We start from the raw sequence: 15,794 nt of genomic DNA, 5'->3' as shown, positions 1-15,794 counted from the left end.
ACAGCATTTCTGGTTTTTGCTGCACTGCAAGAATTCTATTAAAATCAAAACACATTGCTACATTTTAGATTAAGATTCCATATAAATAATTTATAAACAAACTGATAAATGAGTAATAGATGTTATAAACATATTACTGGCACAGTATATGTTACTGTTGCTTATATTGTGGGTTGTAAGTGCACCAGCAGAAGAGACTACACAGATCTATAGCAATCCATTGACTTCTTGTAGACTGCAAAAATTTATAGCTACTAATAAGTTATTTATTTAAAATGACAACAACAACAATAAAACTATTGAAGAATTTAAAAGCATCACAAAATATCACTCACCAATTTGCAGAGGGCTGTGTTTGAAGAAAAAACATAAATGTGCAGCAAAAAGCAATCAGATTTTTATGAATTTTCTGCCATGTTTGAAGCCACCTATTCAGGTGTAGCAGGTATCATAAGGGTTAGAGTCAGTCTTAAGAATTTTTATCAAATGGCCTGGAGAAGTGTATTTAAAATGAGAAATCTGTGTTTTTAACCTACTTTTTTCCATTATTATAGCCTGAATTGAGACCACAAAGTGAACTGATTAACACATTTCAGAAGATAAACTTCTTCTCTATCCTCAGTTGAGGATATCTTCCTTTGAGTATCGTAAGCCCATTCAGATTTCACCCTAGAACACTGCTATCTCCAGTTTTTTCCATCAGGATGGTTTCTGGACTGTTTATTCATTTAAAGATTCACCTTACACTCATTTAAATTTGCTGTAGTGAGAAGGAACTGTGTGACCCAGTTCAGAATATTATTCTTTTACTGTCCTGAGAATAATTCAGTGCTACGTCTATAAGTCGTATGGACAGTTGCCTCCAAGTCGAGTTTATTAACACAACTTTGCTTAGCTTTAATCTCCAAGCTTGAGGTTTTTCAACAAAGCCTAAGAGTTTACATGAGTTTACAACACCCTTCTACTCAATCTTACAACCCTTTGCAGAAAAGCATACCTTTAAAATATGTTTGCATCGTAACACGGACAGAATTAAATAATTTCACCACCATTTTTCATGAGAGACTTTAAGTACATACTAAACATCAACCAGATGTTTGAGGTCCATTAATGAATACTTTGTATTGAATAAATAAAAAATGTCAGCTTAATGGCTTTCCACAACTAGGTCACATTGTATCTGGGGGCTATCAATATTTCAATATTATCAATATTATCATCTCCTAACACCAGGAAAAAAATGCTGCCCTCCATACCGTGGTGCAGCATGGATCCATACAGAAATGAGTGGGTATGAATGTATGTGCTTCACTGGGCTGAAACAGGTGGCTCTACTCTCAAAGAGATCTAGAAATTGTAGGAAATTATCTATAGACAAAAGGTAACTGAGCCACAAGATGTCTGGTCCGGTTGATGTGGTAGAAAACCAAAGATGACAATATGTTTTTCAACAGAAGCTACTTATACAAGTACTAAGCAGAATACTTTGTTTCTATGTAGAATATACTGGAATACCTTGTGAAGCTTAATTCCTCTTTCCAAACATGGACTGGATAACAAAAATGAAAGTTTTGTTATATCTCCAACATCTCCAACAGTCAACTGTTAGAAAAATAAATGAAAAAAAAAATTGCAAACAATGAGTAATTATTGTTTTTTTCACGTTTAAGAATAAAAAACATAGAGAAAGTATTGCTCAGATTCAAATACCTGCCCAGAAACTGCCATTATTTTCACGTGCACATTTCAGAATAAGTATTTTTCTGGGTTCATGGTAAAGGAATATAGCTTCTAAACAGTGAAAACAGATTAGATGAGGTTTGAGAAATAAAAAGTAAAGGAACTATGAAATAACTTCTTTAGTTAAAACCTTACTGTTAAGGACTACTAGACTTACTGCGAGTCAGTGAGGTTTTTCATGCCAAAGTTGTCATTTGCTCAGTAAAAGAGTTCTGTAAGTCATATGCATCAGCCTACATGTAAGAATTTCTTCAACTGCTCAATTAAGATATGGAGGGGTAAACATCAACTCCAGCAAACAAAAAAAAAGTCAGTACATGGAACTTCACATTCAGAAGCTGCAAATCTTACTTTTACTGTAACACTCCGGTAAAACTTGCATGAAAGAAAGAAGAAACCAACCAGAAATGGATTATCATTCAGATTCTGAACTTTCTGCGAAGAAGATTTCCCTTCTGTTCCAAATACCACAACTTGAACATCAGGTGTATCTTCTGGAACTTCCACACAGTGTACCCACATTTGCCATCGTCCTCTGCTTTTAGTATTAATTTGTTTTGTAAGAAGAGATGTCACAGACATTTCTGTATTGGAAACAAGCATATATTCAGAGCAGATATCTAAATTATAAGACAGTATGAATCATGACATAAAATTATTTTGCCTAGTATGACTGGATCTGCTACAGACAAGTCAGGCAGCACTCACAAAAGCCCCATTGCTCATTCTAGTCCTATGAAGGTGTGTAAAACCAGGCTAGCTTTTTCACAAATTCATTTGTGACATTCACACAAGTGACATGCCCATCTTCTCTGCTTTGTACATGCTGCCAACGCTTGCAACTACTCACCAAAGTTCTGACAGTATATGCCAACTTTTGTAAGACTAAACTATGCGTTATCAACTCCTCCAGTAGCAGCAAGAACTAGAAGCATTGGCATTGCCATCATTTTCATCCCAAGCATGACTGCTTCTTTGTTTTAAAGAAGGCATAATTCACCTTGGATCAGGAGCCAGTGTTTGGTTTTGCCTACACTGTAGGTGAGCAGCCATGAAGTAGCCATGTGCTAACTTCATTATGCTTTGCCATGCAATAGTAATTCACACAAATAAGGAGCATTTCTGCTGGTATTTATTACCTTTGAGAGGAATTACCACTTCCACAAAATCTTTCTTAGGATGTTTATTGATCCAGTCATTATGAACAAAGACATGTGAAGAAAAAGGGTAGCTGACTTCTTTTATAACAATTTTTTCCAAGAGCCACTCATCTGTATGAAAATAAATAGAACATTATTAATTTAAACTTTTTAAGTTACAAAATATTCTTGGTATGCAGTCATAAGTTTCTATCTTTACAAAATCAGTGCAATGGTTTCTTTTGTCTGACTTCTTAAGGAAATGAGACTTCTGAAAATATTGTGACTGTGCATGTACATTTCTGTCCGTTCCCCTGCTCTCTAGTACATTTCATACAGTGAAAAATTCTTAAAGAAAATTTATGTAGACCTAGTGAAAAAATAAATGCTTCGATAGATTTGATCTATCCAAAGGATAGATCAAAAGGATCCAAAGCTCCAAAGGATGGAAAAGCTTCTAAGAGATCTCTACACAAGAGATCCCATATACAAAATCGTATTATAAATATCCCAATGGAAAACAGCGTATCAGGATTTCTGCCAGATCAGCCACCAAAACATCTTCTCAACACAACTTCTGCAAGTATCTATGCAATCTAAAAAGATACAAACTTAGCTGAAATTCTTCTCTTGAAGAAAGCTAGTTAACGTATTCTCTGGAAACAACGCTCGGACCCTTGAGTTTTGATAAACTTGGCTATACTCCTAGTTTTGGTGAAGTTAATGAAAGTCTGATCATCCAGTTTAGTGTAATCAAGTAAGAAATAAATGAGAAGTAGTTCCCTAATCAGTTTTTATATGCGCATCTTTAAGTTCAATATACAGAGTCATCTTATAGTCTTGCTTTTTGATAAAAATAACAAGAGACTCAGTTTATCATGCACTGGAATGGTCTTGTCTCCAATATCAACATTATCTGCACAAGTGGCAAACTTGTAAAAGCTTTAATCTCTTGCCTCTGAACATTGCTGGGCCAAAATTTTAGCCAAATTATTGAACGGAATATCAGTTTATGATGATCCCTGCTGTTACTGTTTCAGAGCTGAACAGTTTTCTTTAACAACAAGAGCTTTTGCTGAGCTGGAGGGAGGACACAAATAATATCCTGCAGTGAATTTTAGCACAGCTAGATACTTGAGAAGTATAATTCAATAGAAATAACAACAGAAAGTTGAGAGTAATTTCAAATAAAAAAAAAAAAAAGTATTTTAATCTCAAATTTATTACTGAAGTATAGAAAAAAAAATGCTGACCTTTTTTTGTACTCTTAAATCCAATGAGAACTTGTTTCAACTTGCCAAGGTATACTGCTTTGATTTTGAAAACATCCACCTGTAATGTGAAAATAATTTAAATTATATTTAACAATCTAGCTTTGTGCATCTGGACACTGCTCTATATCTTAAAAGAGGCAAATTTGTCTCATTCACACCATTCCATTGTCTTAGAGTTCATAATTAAACAGTAAATGTGATAACTGATATTTTCTGTTCCAGAGAATATTATGACTATAAAAAAATTGCTGTACATAATAGGATGTAATTTTACAAGTAATGGATAGCAATAAAGTCCTCGTGTCTTGCATGTTCATAGACTAAAATAACCAAATCACAATGTCTACTTGTGTTGAAAGTTATTTTGAATGAGACCCAAACTCTCAGTGGAACTTGCAAATATCTAATTATTCTCAAAACCTGAAGCAATTTCATTTTCACTAAAAATCACAGTTAATTGAGTGGGAATTAGACAGGTAAATGAGAATCAAATGAATAGCATTTGGGAAGATTTCAACCACTCTGCTATATATCTCAGCTGAACATGAGCCAGCAGTGTGCCCAGGTGGCCAAGAAGGCCTATGGCATCCTGGCTTGTATCAGAAATACTGTTGCTAGCAGAAGCAGGGAAGAGATCATCCTTCTGTGCTCAGCACTGATGAGGCCACACCTCGAGTACTGTGTTCAGTTTTGGGCCCCACATTGCAAGAAAGACATTGAGGCCCTGGAGCATGTCCAGAGAAGGGCAACAAAGCTGTGAGGGGTCTGGAGCACAAGTACTACGGAGAGCAGCTGAGAGAGCTGGGATTATTCAGTCTGGACAAGAGAAGGCTCAGGGGAGACCTTATTGCTCTCTGTAATTACAGAATCACAGAATGACCAGGGTTGGCCTCTTCACTCATGTAACTAGTGGTAGGACTAGAGAGAATGGCCTCAAGTTGCACTAAGGGAGATTCAGGTTGGATGTTAGAAAATACTACTTCTCAGAAAGAGTGGTCAGGCACTAGAATGTACTGCCCCAGGAGGTGGTGGAGTCACTGACCATGGAGGTGTTCAAGGAACGTTTAGACATGTTGAGGGACATGTGAGAACATGGCGGTTTAGTGAGAACTATTGGTGATTGGCAGATGGTTAGACTGGATGACCTTTTATGTCTTATACAACCTTGGTGATTCTATGATTCTATTGGAATAAGGCTTTTTTGTGGAAGCCATTTCTATGATAGATGTTTCTCTCTTCCATGATGAACAGACTTGATGGAATCTTCCCTTTTTCCCTTCAGCAAATATTTGCAATGATTTTATTATTTGCTTAAGACAAACAAACAAAAAATATTCCAAATCTGAACACAATGGGAGTCTAATAAAGTGTCAGCAAGATATTCCCTGTCAATCTGAAACAGATATTTCTGTTTGATCTGAAATTTGTTTTAGCTACTTTATTTTTATGCCCACAACCACTTAAGGAATTACTCTACTAGGAAAAGTTCTTGAACACTCAAAATGCAAGAAAGTATGAGGAAAAAGAATAATGGAAGCGCAAAAAAATAAATTACTGCTTGGAATATAGTTATTACTATTCAGGAAGGCTAATCAAGAGAAGGCTGTGGTATAAAGGCAAGTTATTCTACAGAAATTTTATCAGAGCTACCAGGTATATCTAAACAAAGATAACTCCATAGGCTTAAAAGTCTGGAATATTAAAGATGAAATTTCAGAGTACATTTAGTTCAACTCAACATTACCTCATTAACTTAATTGCTTTACTATTGTTTAATGCTATTGATGCTTAATATGTTACCTATGAAAATTACATCTTAGTTAATAGAAAAAATTATACCCACACAGAATGCAAAAGTTAGTGAAATGTTTTTGATGCTTTGTACATGGAAAGTTCTATAATAACATAAGAAATAACAACAAGATACTTGCAGATTCAGTTATGTTTTTCCTCATTGTTTTACCTGCCCTCTAGCAAAAGTAATCAGGCTGTTTCTCGAGTTAAGCCATCGTTTCCCTGAGTCAGTCCTTTCTCCTTGAATACACAGATAAGCCTCACCAGTGGCATCTGCTTTCTTCAAGTCTCCGGTGTGCAAATTGATTGAATATTCCACAACTTCAGAAAAAAAATGAATTTACAAAAAATGTCATCATGAGAAAATTGTGCTTGTCTACTAGCATAACACCCATATTATCTAATAATTCCTAGTAGAAACCATTGCAAACTCCATCTGAATCCCATGCAGTGCCAGAGTACAAGTAACACAGATCTGTTTCCTGGTAATGTCCTATCTAAAACACATTCCTACAGCATAACTCTCTGGCAATTCACAGAATACAATTTTGTTTCAGTTAGACACCACTCCCACAAAATCAGCACTACTGGCTGCTGCTTGAGGCAAAGAGTCTCAAAAATAATTCCTCCTCCTCCTCCTTAAAAGTAAATCTCTAAAAATATTTAGACTTTGGAAAGTCTAAATTCTGTTCTTTAAGACAATTCACTCATATTTCTTTGCTCCTTCTGTAGGTAGTGTGCAATACCATAGAGCCATAGGACAGCTTAGGTTGGAAGGGACCTTAAAGATTATCTAATTCCAACTCCCCTCCATGGGCAGGGGTTGCAACCCACTCAGTCAGGCTGCCCAGACCCCAATCCAACCTAGTCTCGAATGCCTTCAAGGATGGAGCCTCCATAGCTTCTCTGGGCAAACTGTTTCAATATTTTCTTCTTTAAAGGAAACTAGAACTTATCACATACAAAATTGTTTAAAAGAAAGCTGGAATTTGATTGTCTTAAGATTTAAACTTCTGTAATTACCTTCCTGTGACAGAACCGATCAGGACTATCAATCTTTCTCACTTCTAAGCCCATAAACCTATCAGAATGAATTTGGAGCTAAAACAAGTTAATAATGAATAATGAACTAAAAATCCTTTCAATATCAACTTTAACACACAAGTATAGTTTATAATGGAAGTAAGGAACAAGGAAACAAATAGAATAAGATCACAATATTATTCATGGTTATATACAACACCATGACAAAAAGGATGTCATGAAAAAAAATGAGAAGTTTGTTTGTTTGCTTGTGGTATACTATGTAAAACTTGCTCTTATTTAAATACAATAATAAATATGAGCTCACTGGAGCTGCTGGCACAGCAGGTATCTAACTTTGGTGGCTATGTTAGGGATATGAACAGTTGTGAGGTGTTCTGGGGACATATTCTGGGAACAGACACTAAAAATCAAAGAGTTAAGAGTTAGATGTTCTAAATGTTCTGCTTCTGACCACACGCATTATTACTTCAGCCTAAGGAAAAGAAGCCACACAAAGTTGCCCCTGTAAAAGTCACATTTAGGATGTGGGTAATAAACAGTATACACATAACATAAATATATTCAAGAACGCATATATTATCTTGTGAATTTTCTGATAAGAAGTTTTAAGACTGAAGGCCTGGACACTCTTAAAACACAGCATGAAACGTGCACTGAGCTATATTTGACTACCCCAAACTATTTGGCCTCAGCTTCAATGGTTTTCATGACTTCAACACTGACACTGTGAAGCAGATCTCCACAATGCCCAGACCATGATAGCAGTACGGTGCAGAAACTGTTCTGCCTGACTCTGCTACTTGCCTATACCTGAGACCTATGTGGTTGCACAACATCTGCTTTCCCAGGAAATGTGCTTGAACAAAGAAAAAAAACAGTGCTTTAGACAGACACTGAACCAAGGTGCATTTTCAGTCTCACAACTCATATTTCAAGCCAGAAGGCATTGAAATACTCATTATTCAAGTCAAGTCTAAAATACATCACAGGATACAGAAATATCTCAGTATAAATCCTGGAAACTTCTGATATTTTCACTACAGTTTACTTCTTGAATCAAATTTACTCCAAGACAGAAATGGCCCTATTTAACCAAACTACAGCCTTTAAAAAGATATAATTAGGAAAAATTTCTGGTAGGTTTGAGAGTGATTGTTAAGATCCCAGAAGCTAAGGCTGTCATTTATTTTCATGCGTAGGTGATAAGAAAACAGGGAGGAAAGAAAAAATGTGTTCTGAGGATATTTATTTTTAAGCTTTTCTTACAGCTCTTTTCACAAGTTGGTGCTATTCATATTGAGTGTTATAATCAAAAGGCCTGAATTCAAATATTGTGACATATTATGTAGCTATTTCTTTATATGTCTAAAAGAAAAAGGTCACATCAGTGGAATGAGAGAGCTTTTGCTTACTGGGTGGTTTTGCATACTGATTGAAAAATGAATATTTAAAATTAAATAATAAGGGATGCATCAGTCTAATAAAGGTGCACTTTGCACTGCACCGAAATGTTTTTGTTTCTTTTCATCTTTATACCATGTGGGGATGACAACTGAGAAAATGAGTTTTCTGAAAAGTAATTTTATTTCACTGTGTCATTATTTACTTCAGGACTTCCCTTGGGAATTTGCTTTTCTAAGTATTTAAACCATGGTCTGAGAAAGTGCATGTAATCAATGACATCACTCATGTTTGATGGTAAGTAGTAGACAAAGAGTTTTCCTAGATGGACACTTTAATTTATGTCAGGTTTTACTTAAAGGCAGGTAAATATGCATTGTCAGATGAATGACAACGTAGCTGCAAATGACTGTAGGCACATAGAGTTGCTTCTGATGGAAATCCAGATATTAAAAGTATGTGCGCTGTCCAGGTGACTTTTGTTTTTTTTCTTTTTTTTTTTTTTTCCTTTCTTTTTAGGCTTTTTTGCTTTTTAAGGAAGATGGAATATGAAGGTAAGAAAATGAGTTATTCATCCAGACTGGTGGCTCACCTGTGTCCTCTCTACTGCTCATATGAGCAGATCCATTGAAGTCAAAAGGCTGCTTGTGAATAAGAGCTTGGGCCACAGACCTGATCGCTCATATAGAGGTGATTAGAAATCAGAGGGCTTACAATGACCTTTATTGCTTTGGTCTGTGATTATTAATATACTTAATAATGATCTCAACTCTAGTCACACAGCTAGTTACTTCATAATATCTGGATTCAAATGAGATACATACTGAAAAGTAGAAACATTTCTAACGCTTTTGCTGAGTCAGAATTTCCTTGTGAATCTGCTGAATCTGTTAATGCATAATTCAAGGATCACTGTAGTCACAGCAAATATTTCCCATTAATTTTCAAAGATTTTGAATCAGAGGAAGGACTGCTATGTAAGCGAAACAAAAATATACAAAGCAACCCTTATGAATGAAAATTTTGGGACCGTTCTCACAATGAAATGAACCACATTCCTCTAGCAATAATCTACTAATATAATCTACTAAAATAAGATGTTCTGTTCAACCTTGGCACTCTTAGCCTCTGCCAAATCCTATTTATAAAAAGCTCTGTTTCAGATGTAAGCCAACATTTTTGAGATGTGAAAGTGATCACCTAGCGCACAGTAAAAAGGACAAAAAGAACAGCCATGAATTAGAAATAGGACAGAAGCTGTGGCTTTGAATTTTGTTGTTGTTTTTGTTTAATTTACTAAGAAACAGAATTTATTCAAGGATTATTTATATAAAAATTCAGTAACATTTGCCCAAAGGAAACTCAATATCCCCTCTGAGTAAAGAGTTTAAATGACAAAACCATACCCTATCCTAATACCAGAAGTACTGTTAAACCCTTACCATCATTAGGTTCTTAGCTTTGCAATGAAATCAAGTGATGCAGGTAATACACTGAGACTGGGAAGGTGGAAGTGGACCATCAAATGAATCCTTTTTCTTCTGTTACAGATCTAAAAATCTTCTCTCATACTCCTTTCCTCTGCAGATCAGCAAGCTCTCCACCAAAATATAGTGATGTTAATGTGGAAGGGGCAGGGTAAGGTGCTGAATTTTAAAGGTGTTGGAGATCTCTGACAGGGACAATTTTCAATAGGCTTCTGCAAAAATTCTGCTGTACAAAATAGTATAATAAATAGGGGTTGTCAATGTGGGGAATGAGTATTCCAGAGGTTACTGTCTGATGAATTCCCAGATAAAAGTTTTGAGTTTAAAGTGATGTTAGGCAACTAAAATTCAAAGATAATTTTGCAGACAGGGATATTTCTGAAAGTTCATTTTGTACTACGCAAAAAAAAAAAAAAAAAAAAAAAAAAAAGAAAAAGAAGTTGAGGCCTAACCCTGATAATTTACTGCATAAAAAATCTCAGAAACTGAAATCAACCTTCTGGTGGAATTAAAGGCTGGGAAGAAGATTAAGGTCCAGTTTCTATAGCCACACAGTTAATTTGCTCAAGACTGTGGAGCAAATCATCTTGTACAGGTTCAATAATGGATTTTAAGAATCTAGTCCAAGGTACAGGGTTCACCTATCTTACTCAGCAGTGGATGGTGAAAGAGGATTGAGTTAGCCAAAATAGGAATCAGCCACACTAAGCAGAATAATATGATTCATTTCACCAGCTCAATGCCCAAACCAGACTGATTCATGTTAGATTGGTGCTATGCTTGAATTAATGAGGTTTAACTAATAAGCCTAATAAAAATACATTAGCTGGAATATTTCTGAACTACTTTCATTTTGGAAATTAACGTAGGACTTACTATTGCTTCTAGTAATAATGTAATCATTTGATAAACATAAGCTACTGGACTTAAATTGTGTCTAGATGAATGAAGAAGCAAGTAGAAAGCTAATTCTTATTCATACCTGAATATATCATCTTACACTACTCCAAGACAAAGACCTACTATGATTAAAAAAGAAGTGGAAAAGTTATGCTTTATCAATAAACTGTAAAAATTTAAAGCTGGGTAATTTTTTAGTAAAGACATATGTTTGTTAAAACATATTAACATACACTAAGCACTTAAACTCTTCATGCTCTTGTGTTAACAAGCTTGGTGTGCGGCTTGGAATTTGGGTTCACGTTGTGACAAAAATACACTGTTTACATCACAGAAGTCTGATGTGAGCCAGAGGAACCCAGATCATAACTGGTGCTAAAAATATTCTCATAAAGATTGGTAACACTCATTTTTAATAGTTGCTTTGAAAATCACATATTGCAAAATTCTAACTTAAGATAACATTGAAGTCGTGGTATATATTGCTGTATAACTTCTGGTACATGCCTTCAACTGCAGTCACTAAAAATGACATTTTAAAAATCATCAAGAAATGATCTAGAAAGCTTCAAGAAATACAGAAGCTAAGAACCAAAAATGCAAAGATTTTAATTGTAACTGAAGATATTTTCTTCAAAACTAATACAATTTAATTATGTGATGAATTTGCTTCACCGTGTTAACATGCACATGAATGCCCTTCACAGAATTGCCACAGAATTTAGAAGGAAAATAAAAAATCAGTCAGTGTCTTTTATTCTGAAACTGACAAAGATTCATGAGTAGTAATTTGGACTGTGATACTGGTTGAGTAAAATTACACTTATAAATACTAGGATAATATGTGAAAGTAAGTAAAACAGACAAAGTAGTAACTTTTGGAACACTAGGTAATAGCCAGAAAGCAAGTTCAGCTCTGAAGTAATGCCACAGAATCAAATGAAATTATGCAAAAGAATCATTTGGTCTTGTTTATTTAATATAATTGTTCCTAGGGAGCTACCTGTACGGTGATCTTGGGTGCAGACTTCTAAGAAAAAGATGTACAGATGGAAGAAAAAGTAATTTCAGAGAATCAATTTTCAATTTTGTTTGTCTGTTGCGTTTTTTTTTGTTGTTGTTGTTGTTGTTGTTTTGGTTTTGTTTTTACGTTACTAACTATATTTCAAATGCAGTTGATACCTCTGGTTTACTGGACATAAAGTTATCCTCATTTCCCATTGGGCAAGGTTGGACGTGGAGGATACACTGACAGAATGCATGAGTTTCTCACGTGCTCAGAAAGAGGTACAAAACTATTTTTGTAAACACCTTGTGGATACAGGAAAAAAACTGAGTGACCACTGGTTTTAAAGAAGGAATTATGATTTTCCTGAAGATCATAAAGGAACACAGATCTCATAGGATCACTTAGTTTAGAAGATCAGTAGCTGCGTTAATGTAGCCTTTGTTACAATCAAGCAGTTCACATAACTAATGAAAGATACTTTTTATTTCAATAATTTTTACTTTTACTTTGCTCACTATAGAGTTATCTACTTGTTTGATTTGTCTGGAGATAGTAGTGATAGATAACTTTTAACATTTTCCTTTTGTTTTTATTTAAATCTATACTACCAAGAGATTTATGAAAGGCATCTCCAAAAACTGATATTTCTCTTGAAGCAGTAATGAGTGCAAATGCCTAAAACTGAATATTTTTCCCTCCTGTAAGCAAATTAGAATACAAGGAAAAAGCTGACGCTTAGAAATTTTAGACTGAATTAGTGTTGCATCCAGAAAGAACAAAACTGGTATTAACACTTTTGACTGCAGATTGCTCGTTCAGTGCATCTTTAAATATCACAAATGTCACTGTTTCATCTGTGGCCATATATCTGAGTTTCAAAAGAACAGCTCATGGACTCAAAATGAGTTACATCTGGAAGAAAGAGCATTATATTTCCCTTAGTTAGATGTCCACGAAATGGTTTATGTGAAACTTTCTAGTTTGGTAGATATTACACAAGTATGGTATAATTTGGAGCAGAAACTATACATGCATCTTCCAAGAAATTTTCCAAGGAAACTGTCTCAGCCTTCTTATTTTACATCAAATTAATTACTCTACTAATCAGGATAATGCTCTTGGACACCATCTCTGTTTCTTAGCATAACTAAGACTTTGTAGGACATATTCGAGAATTGAATTTTAATACTTAATTTAACATTTAGCAATCACAAATTCTGAAAATAAATACCAGTAAAGGTAATTACCAATAAAGAGGTAACAGAGATTTTAACAAGCTCTAGGGTTATTATACTTAGCATTATATATCCTACATATATTACACGCAACATCTGATGTTATTTTGAACCTGATGGATCAAAAACCTAAAATGATAAGATTTTTTCAGTAAATGATTACAAGGCTACTAATTTCTTAAAGCTATGAAAACCCACATAAAACCAGATATTTAAAAGGTCTTCATTGTTTAATTTGTTCAGATTTCAATTTTAAATGGAATAAAATAGTCAGGAAAATCCCTCTAGAGAACAGTGTGCAAAAGTTCACATGGAATATTTTATTTCTTTTCCTGGGCAGCTTCCATCTTTTCCTACTAGTTTCTGCTGAAGCAGAATGCTCTTTGTACTATAGCCTCTGGCAATAAACCTCTTAACTGTCACCAAAAGCTCCAATACATGATCTTTACTATCCCCATCAATCTTCTTTATTCTAATGAGCTGGATAAATGGGAAGTCTGTTCTTAAATAGCTTGTGATCAAGTCATCAGCATGCATTGTTGTTTGCCATATTCCTGGGGGACTGGGGGTTATCACTTTATTATATTTCTGTCATCGTCATATACATAATTCACATGTGTTACTAGAAGCAGAAAAAAGTGCAACTTAATCTGTTTTGCTGGAATAATACTTGCTCTACTATAAATTTCTCATCAATATCAATAAAACTCCACAGCAATTGAAATTCTTGTCTATCCCTTTGCTGATGTAACACGTTTTTTAAATTATATCTCTGTTTTGTAGGGGGTCTTTGCAATTCTTTCTTCCTTAAAACACTGACTACTTTTCTAGGTCACACACATCTCTTTATGAATAGGAAGATTCAGGTGATATTGCACTAGATAATATTTTGTACATGTCTTCAGCTGACATGGCATTAATTTGAAGATATAGCAAATAATCAAGAGCTAAAACTGGGAAACTGCCTCACATAAAAGAAGTTGCATTCTACATTTGGTATCAGCAGTTACAACATCTGTCATAATCTTAATACCAGAGATTTCTCTTTCTTCAGCTTTCTTTTGTGATAAATGCATGCACAAAACATTGTATTTCTTAATATTCAGCCCAGGAGAGATATTGGTATTCCAGTGACACCAATCCTGACCCCAGTAACAAAAACAGACTTAGCTTACCGGGCAAAGGCTCCTGATCTGCATAGAGAGCTGGCAGTTCCACACATTTGTCTTCATTAGGGTTGAACAAGCAGTCAAATGCTAAATACATCTCTTCCTTTGTGCCCGTGTGCTTCATATGCAGTAAATCTAAGTGCCACGGCTGTTTTAGCTTGCTGTGTGGGCCGGTTACCTGAACTTTGTATAGCGAGCCAATATCTGACAGTTCATCCTATGCAAGAAAAAGAGAAGATGAATGGATCTCTTTCTAATTGTGCCAGTGCATACACAGTTGACAGATCTATGCAACAACTGAACAAACTTTAACAGATGAAGAAGTGGAGCAGGTTTATAACAATTATTATTTTTCTCTTTTCTAATCATATTATTTCCTGTGCTCTCATTGCAAATAGTTCCAGTTTCATACTATTTCTTCATACTTAGCACAGGAAAATTTCCTAAGGACTATTCATTTTTTATCTTGTTTATAACCTAACTTAGTGTGTTTAGTTTCTCTTCCATTAAAGAATTTAAAAAAAAAAAAAGCAAAAAAGCAAAAAAGCTAATTATCTCTTTAGTGTTAATCATTAACTGTTCTTTACATGACTAGCAGGAATAAGAATCAAGAACATTTTCTTTACTCACAACTCTCCAAGGCTGCTTTCTGATGAAACTCAGAATCAAAAGAAACATATTTTCATTCTTTGGGCTTTGTGCCAGGACTCTTTTCATCCCTATTTTCCTGATTTGCTCCTGCTACCTCCTTCTGCTGTTCCATCAACCAATCCTTAAGAAAGCTTTTCTAGGACATAGCTTCACAGACACACTTTCATGTTGTAAAGCTGGCTTAGAAACTTCCACGGACTTGTCTGTCCACTTCTCCTTGTTCACTTAGTCCTGACATATAGCTGTTTTTACAAATGAAGGAGGAACTGAACAAGGTCAAATTTAAGCTAATGAACTAGCTGGGGATAATGAAACCACTTTTCTCATAGGGATCAATAATTTCCTCACAAATAATTTCCTCAAAACCCCAAAGGCCAACAGTAAGATGGAACAAGAATTACAAGAAATGAACAAGTAATTGTCATGATTCCCTTGAATATTCTCCTGGTTTTCTGAGCTTCATGATTAGGGATTTCTTAAGACAGATGAGGGGTCTGAAGCATTTGCTTCAGTTGGTCAGTTCCAAATTCTGCTGTATTGGTCATTCAGAGAGAGCAAAATTGGAAAAGCATAGAAGTACCACAGCACTGATACTGAGCAAGGAATTGTAGTTGTAAGAGGGAAGAACCATTGGAGTGGAAGCAGGGCACCTTTCAATAAACTCAATTTCATTCATTCATCCGATTAAAAGCCTCTTAATATTTCAATTGATAAGTAACTCAAGAAACTAAAAACAAAGAATAAAGGAGTAAACTTAGGGAGCAAAAGGAGCTAATCAAGAGAGAAAAGAAAGTGATAAAGACAAGCAGAAATAAAAGAGAGAAACACTGGAAGAAAATGTAATTACCCTGGAAAAAAAACATGGTAGCAGAGATGAACAAATTAAATTAAATAGAAAATTAGCTCTGTAAGTTTTATCTCATTTATGTTTCTTCCTTCTCCATCATC

The 15,794-nt window shown here is 34.9% G+C and overlaps 1 protein-coding gene across 1 annotated transcript in view; it reads right to left on the bottom strand.

Annotated features, from left to right (window-relative positions):
* Positions 1-15,794, bottom strand: part of RP1 (RP1 axonemal microtubule associated) — a 218,102-nt gene that overhangs the window by 43,753 nt on the left and 158,555 nt on the right. The window contains exons 40-45 of the mRNA XM_042869486.1: positions 14,202-14,412; positions 6,117-6,268; positions 4,133-4,211; positions 2,880-3,011; positions 2,143-2,324; positions 1,516-1,602 (exon numbers count right to left, since the gene is read on the bottom strand). Of these exons, the coding sequence (XP_042725420.1) occupies positions 1,516-1,602; positions 2,143-2,324; positions 2,880-3,011; positions 4,133-4,211; positions 6,117-6,268; positions 14,202-14,412 (843 nt within the window). The remainder of the gene's footprint in view (positions 1-1,515; positions 1,603-2,142; positions 2,325-2,879; positions 3,012-4,132; positions 4,212-6,116; positions 6,269-14,201; positions 14,413-15,794) is intronic.

The sequence above is a fragment of the Lagopus leucura genome, unplaced genomic scaffold, assembly GCF_019238085.1.
Source record: "Lagopus leucura isolate 7727_CA_CO unplaced genomic scaffold, USGS_WTPT01 Super-Scaffold_100002, whole genome shotgun sequence".
Classification (NCBI taxonomy): Eukaryota; Metazoa; Chordata; class Aves; order Galliformes; family Phasianidae; genus Lagopus; species Lagopus leucura.
Note: the sequence above shows the minus strand (reverse complement) of the source record. Positions and strands in the feature narration are given on the sequence as shown.